This window comes from Heloderma suspectum, chromosome 4, assembly GCF_057233095.1.
Source record: "Heloderma suspectum isolate Gila_16-S chromosome 4, 16-S_ref, whole genome shotgun sequence".
NCBI classification, from domain to species: domain Eukaryota; kingdom Metazoa; phylum Chordata; class Lepidosauria; order Squamata; family Helodermatidae; genus Heloderma; species Heloderma suspectum.
Window position 1 is genome coordinate 309,350,999 of NC_139461.1, and position 6,924 is coordinate 309,357,922.

At 42.1% G+C, this 6,924-nt stretch overlaps 1 protein-coding gene across 8 annotated transcripts in view; it reads left to right on the forward strand.

The window, feature by feature from the left end:
* Window positions 1–4,215, forward strand: part of HELZ2 (helicase with zinc finger 2) — an 84,672-nt gene extending 80,457 nt beyond the window's left edge. For all 8 annotated transcript variants that reach the window (XM_084854484.1, XM_084854485.1, XM_084854486.1 and 5 more), the window contains one exon: window positions 41–4,215. In XM_084854484.1, the coding sequence (XP_084710610.1) occupies window positions 41–162 (122 nt within the window). In that variant the 3' untranslated portion in view covers window positions 163–4,215. The remainder of the gene's footprint in view (window positions 1–40) is intronic.
* The last annotated feature ends 2,709 nt before the right edge of the window (window positions 4,216–6,924 follow it).

The following is a 6,924-nucleotide window of genomic DNA, read 5'->3' on the forward strand; positions in this document are numbered from 1 at the left end:
TCTTCATTCTGTTTTCCCCGCCACCCGCTTTTGCTTCTAGGAAACCATTATCTCCTGGAAAGCAACCCCTTGTGGCGAAGCCTTCTGGAACATTACAGGACCCAGGGGTGCTACACCTCTGCTACCGACATCCAGATCAGGAGGCTGTCGGCCGCTCGGTGATGCGAACGGAGGCCCATCGGCCGAAACATGTAGCTGTTTGTAATGGACCCGCGACGTTTTTCTCTGCACCTTCCCACCTTTTTAACAGATACAAGAATTGCCACACTAAGCCGCTAGGGGAAAAAAAACACGTGCAAAAACGTTTGCTCTTCAGGCATTGAACCATGAGAAGGGCGCAATGAGGGACCCCGACCTTAATTTGGTGACCACCCCTACATCATTGGTGGCCGGCCAGCAGCACAGGCAACACACGTGGCACAGGTTTGTGAGATGCCTGGATAGAGCGTGGGTTTGGCTACAGCACAGAGGCTGCTCTGTGTGGCCTCCTGCTCCCTTGGCTTAGTAGTCCAGTGGCAAAACCACTCCAAGTCGCAGAGGGCAGCAGAAGCGATGTGGTCTCGTACTTTGGACTTGACCTGCTGGCACGATAGTCGAGAAGGTTTGGTCACCACCGTGCTAGATGGCTTTTCTGATTATAACCACTGGTGAATGTCTTCTTTTCTGAAGGCTTTCTTTCTGGAAGAGGAAATATCTGTCTGTCTTTCAGTAGGGGGGCCAAAAGGTTGGGGTACTCTGTAGAATCCCAGTGCATCTTTGCTTTGGGGACCAAATGGATGCTGCAGAAAACCAAGGGAACGTCCACGAAGTCCCTTTCAGAAGAATACTACCTGCTAGCCCAGGAAAAGAGTTCCTCCACTAAGTGGAGCTTCCTTGCTCAAAACCAGAAGAACAGCTGACAGAAGGAACACAAACCTTTCTTGGCGTGGCATTAAAGAACCTTTGTATAGGACCATCTGAAGGCTTTTCATTTTTATAACGAGGCCGTCATGACCACCAAATGTAAATTGCTCTGTCCCAGGGAACTCCTTTTGTACAAATGTTTTTTAAGCTTCCGTTTTTGAATTTTACTTGAAAGTGTTTCCTCTTACCAAAAATGTGTTTTTAATTTTTTTTTTTAATTGCATCTGGGGTTTTGACTAGAGAACCACTGATCTGGTGAAGCTTGGCTTCTCCTGGTTTTTGCACTTTTTGTTCTACCAGCGATTATAAATATATGATGCAACTCTTAAGAAAATAACCTAGTATGTGGAGAGTGGTCAATTGTACACGAGGGAAGGAAACGACATTTTGCAAGGTTGCTGCCTTTTTCCCAGTGAGCCCTGTATAAGCCTTGATGAGAATTGCCCCCCAGTCCAAAGAAATGCTGTGATCGTCCGTATCAACAGTGCCTACTGTACCTAGAACTGTATGTGGTTATTCATGCATTCCAACTTCGTTGGATATGGACTATGGGAGGAGGGGGGAAACCTGTGCCCCCTCCAGATGTTGGACTACAACTCCCGTCATCTTTGACAATGGGTCATGCTGGCTGGTGCTGATGGGTGTTGCAGTCCAACAACATCTGGAGAGCCACAGGTTCCCCATCCTTAGTCTCCACTCTCTCACACTTTTGTGTACCCTGTACAACAGATCCACTTGCACTGCACTATTTCTACGTGCGCTGCATGGTGGCAGGGAAAAGAGGGCTTCTGATTCCCCCCCCCCCATTCCAGCTCTGAATATATAAAGTGCCTACTTTAAAAAAAGAAGTCTTAGAGAAACTTGATGCAAGGAGACCTGGGGTTAGGTCCCTTGATATTCCAACTGGATTGGATTTAGCTGCCATTTTGTAGCAATTTTCGTGGAATTCAGCTGCTCTGGCCCACAATCATCTCTGATATAACCGTTAGAACTGCGCAAAGCCCACAGGTGTGAATTTAGCCCAGTGTTTGCACTAAGATGATGTAACTGGGTTTTTTCCTCAACACCAAGGATTGTGGGAATGTGTGCAATAAGAAGTCCTGTGTTGTTACGTTGCTGCTCTGTGTCTTACTATGGCTCCTTCTTGCTGTCTGATATTTTAGTACATCTGATTTATTGCAGAGTGTGGAGCTGCTCTTTCTTAATGGGGGAGGAAAGAGGCTTAACATTTTGCAAGTGGCAAGCCTCGGCCTCAGCCCAGATTTAGCCATACTTAGAGTAGAGCCATTGAAATCAATGGGTCTACTCTAAATATGGCTAATTCTGGATCCAACCTCTAATTTTTGTGCAGTTTGAATACATTGTGTAAACAGAAACCTTTGGTATTTTTCTTTGGCTGGGCAGTTTTCCGCTCCAGAAATATAACCTTATTGTCAGGGAACGTGATAGCAATGGAAGGGGAATGAGGCATCTCTTTCTCCCATTCTACCTCAGTAATTTTAAATGGGAACATTTGAAAATTGTTAAAAATGCAACCTGCACCCCACATGCGTCATTTTACTGTGGAACAAGTAGTAAGTTTTGGACAGGAGAACCAATCTTGTAGCAATAGTCCTTGTACCTAGTGCACAGAGAGAGAGAGAGAGCGCGCGCAAGTCAGCACCGAGATATAATAATACTCCTGTGCTGACTCACTCTTCCTTTATGCAGGAGCTATAAACTCCTAAGCCAGCCTCAAAAATAAGACAGAAGTTACCAGCCCATTTTTACCAGCTCTTCTGCCTACATATGCTTACTATATTAGTATTAAGTGACCTAAAGAAAAATAAGAACTACTTTTAAAAAAGCAAATAAAACCTAATGCTACCATGGCTGGTCACCTGGAGGTGATATTTATTCACCACAGGCGACTAGGTAATTCGCCATTTACATTTTCAACTCTCCACTTCTCTGCCCTTACTCAGTATCTTTTCTTTCATCCCCTCTCTGTCCCCTGCACACTAGCTCCTCTGCTCATGGCCCCTCTGTTCCCTCCTTCCATTATTGTGCCTTCTACTGTGCTGCTTGTACCTGGCAGAGACCACCACCTGGACCTCTGCTTCTCCAAGTCCCCATGCAAAGCCAATCTGTTTGGCACACCTAATTCCAAAATCACAGTAGCCTTTTTCTAAAATTCTCCTGGATCAGCAGTTCCCTGTCTGTTGACTTCCAACTTCTTCTGTCTGACCAAGATGACAATATTTATTTAGCTCTTTATTCTGTGTCCATGGGATATAGGTTTTATCAAGGAAATATAAGGTAAATTATTATTGCCCTGTAGCATTGATACAAATGCACTCATTCCAGGTGACTTTTACATTTCAAACCTTTTACAGCTCTGTGGGGCTCTGTTTGATGGCTGCCATTCTGAGGAGAGAAACCATTAGGCATAATCTGCTGGACCTTTCTACTACACACGCCCAATGAAATTAATAGGAAGTGTGCAGAAACACATACATGCTGTTGTGCAAGTTCCATACATTTCATTGGGCCTGCTTAGGCGAATTGTCTTGTGGATTTGACCATGCCCTACCTCAGCATCCAAGGACTACAATTAACCCACCTTTTATATCAGCAGTATTTCTATTGAAATAGCTGCATACCCAGATACAGTGAGCTTGCTTCTCTAAAGAAAATGTTCAATGCAGAACATTTGAAATTTCAGCTTGGTATTTTTTTTTCCTAAGGATATCTCTCCTTAAAACGAGTGTAAAGGCAGAGGCAATTTTAAAGCTATTTTTAGTGCAATAAAAATAGCACAATCCAACTAGAACTTCTTCTGCATGAACCCTGTTGACATGAATGGGGCTTGGCGCTGGCATAGGTCCCATTCATTTTGGGAGCGTTTCTGGCTGGATTGTGCCTGAAACATTATCTGTGAAATGGACTAAAATATTTCTTGAGCTGTAACCAGCTGCATGTCTTTTTATATATGTAATATATATTAAAGCTATCTGTAATTAGTAATTTTGATTGTATTTGATTATTGGATTCTATTTTTATGATGTATTGTATTTTTTAAAATGGAATTTGCATGTAAGCTGTCTTGGGGACCCTTAGCAGGGGCAGGGGCAAAAAGGGGCTGAAAGGTGGGATAGAAGTTAAATATAATTAAATATTTCATATCTATAAATTATCGCTTTCTAGCACTCTGAACTATTTTTTTTAATCATAGGCTGATAAAACTATTTGTGATGTTTATATGAACCTTTACATTCCTCTTTTGTGGAGCTGATTGTATTATGCAGAATAAAATTTGTTTCTGAATTCTGATTATGGTAATGAATGGTGGAGTGGGCCGGGATGGTGGGTGGAGGAGGCCTGGTCTTATGCATGCAGCAGAATGATGAGGTACAATCCTGAGGATGCAGAATGGACAGCACCATTTCAGACTGCAGATAAAGGACAGTTTTTGAATGCTCCCCTATGTTAAAAAAAACAAATCCCTGTCAGTAGAAAACTAGCACAACAAGGAGTACGCCTTTCTCCTTGATGGTCTTTTTTGTTGTTAACAAAGGGAAACAAGATTATACATAAACTTCAGTAAAAGCAGACCAAATATAAGTCCATTCATGAGTGGCACCTATATACCACTCTTCTGAACGTTGCCAGTGTTGTTAGGTCTTCAATCCATTGCATTATAAACGATGAGCACTTATCCTGCCAGTGTTGTAGCATCAGTCTTTTAGATGTCAAGAGGGCGCAAAAAATCCATTTACATTGACCATGTATTACATTCCAAGAAGCAGGTAAATAATTTAAGAGAACATGTACATCAATAATTATTAAAGAACGTTCCAGTATAAAGTTTATCGAAAAGGAGGCAACTATTGGGCATTTCCAGAACATATGATTAAAAGCAGTATTACACCTCCAACAATTAGCCGAGTTAGACAAACCTTTATTAAAGAGACATGGCATCCAGTAGACCTGAAACAAGAATTTTTGCTGAATAAGATGTAACCAAAGGTCCATAAACACATCGGATACAGGTACCAAAGTGGCAGTCCATTGATTAGGGAAATAGGATATTTCCCTGTAACATTCTTGCCGAAGACTCCATGTATCACATTTATTCACTGATAATAAGTATTTATAAACATGAATCGTGGGTTGATATACATGGTCAGCTTTAATAAGTGTTTTGAATAGCAAGGAGGCAGTGAAAGCAGCAGGACCAAATTTAGATTCTATCAAATGTTGCAACTGCAAGTACTGCCATTCAGCTGTAGCAGGCAAATCAAATTTATCTCGCAAAGCTGAAAATGGCAAAAACTCATAATCAACACCCAGTAATTGATCTAAGGTAAAAATAATCATCCATCCAGGTCCACCACAAAAACTTTTTCTTGCCAATATCTAAATCTGGATTTCCCCATGGAGTCAATTTGGCATGGGGAAATGGCTCAATCTGTAATTGGCTTGACATTATATGCCACACATCTCTGATACCTGAGATTATGGGAGGAGTCCTATTCACTGTAATATGCAGAGAACCAAATGTCCATCGGGAGAGGGGGTCCAGCCAGGAAGATTCCAAAACTGACCAAGGTGGAAAATCAAATCTACATGGAAAAGACCAACATTTAGTACATGTCAGCAGATAAGCCCGGTGATGTGTGGCAAGATCTGGAAAGCCAAACCCATCTTATTTAATTGGGAGTTGCATCCTTTTCAATATTCTTGGTGGAAAGGAACCCCCCCCACTCCAACTTTGTGAAACAAAGCATTACACTTCTACAAATATTTGCCAGGTATAAATAAGGGGATCACATGTATAACATAAACAATTCAAGGTATAGTATTCTACTTAAATGTATTAACCTTACCCCATAAACTCAGCTTTAAAGGTGCCCATCTATATCTCATGAAATATCATTAATCAACTTGTTTAAATTTAACTTGATCATTTGAGATATATCTCTAGGGATAATTATTCCCAAATAAGTAATAAAATCTGGGCACCGTCGAAATCACCAGTTAGCCAATACGCTAGAGTATACTCTACCTCCAATTGGCATTATTTCTGACTTTGACCAATTAAATGATCAATTAAATCATTTCAGTGGTAATAAAATGTGGGAGGACGGGGTGTGTGTGTTGCCAACCAGATTTAAAAGCCTGCTCTTGGATACACTTCAAATGACATTGCAAAAACATGGTATTTAAAAACACTTTCATTTAAGCTAAGGGATTTGTGCTTTTGGCATACACACATGGCCATTTAATTGTTCATAGAACAATGGTCACCCATGTGTGACCTGTGATTACATCTCTCATCTCTTTAAGTAGTTGTTAAAAAACAGCTGGGAAAGGATTTGGATTGGGGCTGTGCTACTGGAGGGAGGGGTTACTTGCAGGGTTGGTTTCAGAAAGTAGCATTGCGGGATCGTTGCTCGACTTGATGACATTTGAGATGCGGAGTCCCATAAAGGTCTAGCTTAAACCTGCATTATCTTTAGCATCTACATGAAGCTGGTGGGTGAAGTCATCCAGGGATCTGGAGTCAGGTGTCACCTGTATTTGGATAACTTCCAGCTCTGTTTCTTTGTGTAATTACAGTCAAGGGAGGATGTAGAGGTTTTCCATAAAGTAAAATGTAGAGCCAGTGTGGTGTAGTGGCAAGAGTGTTGGACTGGGAGCTGGGAGATCCGGGTTCTAGTCCCCACTCGGCCATGGAAGCTCATTGGGTGACTTTGGACCAGTCACACACTCTCAGCCGAACCTACCTCACAGGGTTGTTGTTGGAGAGGAGGAGGATCATGTAAGCCACCTTGGGTGCCTTGCAAGAGGAAAAAAGGCGGGATATAAATGCAATAATAAATAATAAATAAAGTAAATCTCTCCCAGACTTGCCCACCTGGGTTCTCATGTTGTGGCAGGCAAGACCTGGGGGGGGCAGGGAGGTGGAGTTGCAGTGATCTAATGTGATTCTATCTTCATGACCAGGTACCCCATCCTGCAGTCTTCCAGTTTCGAGTG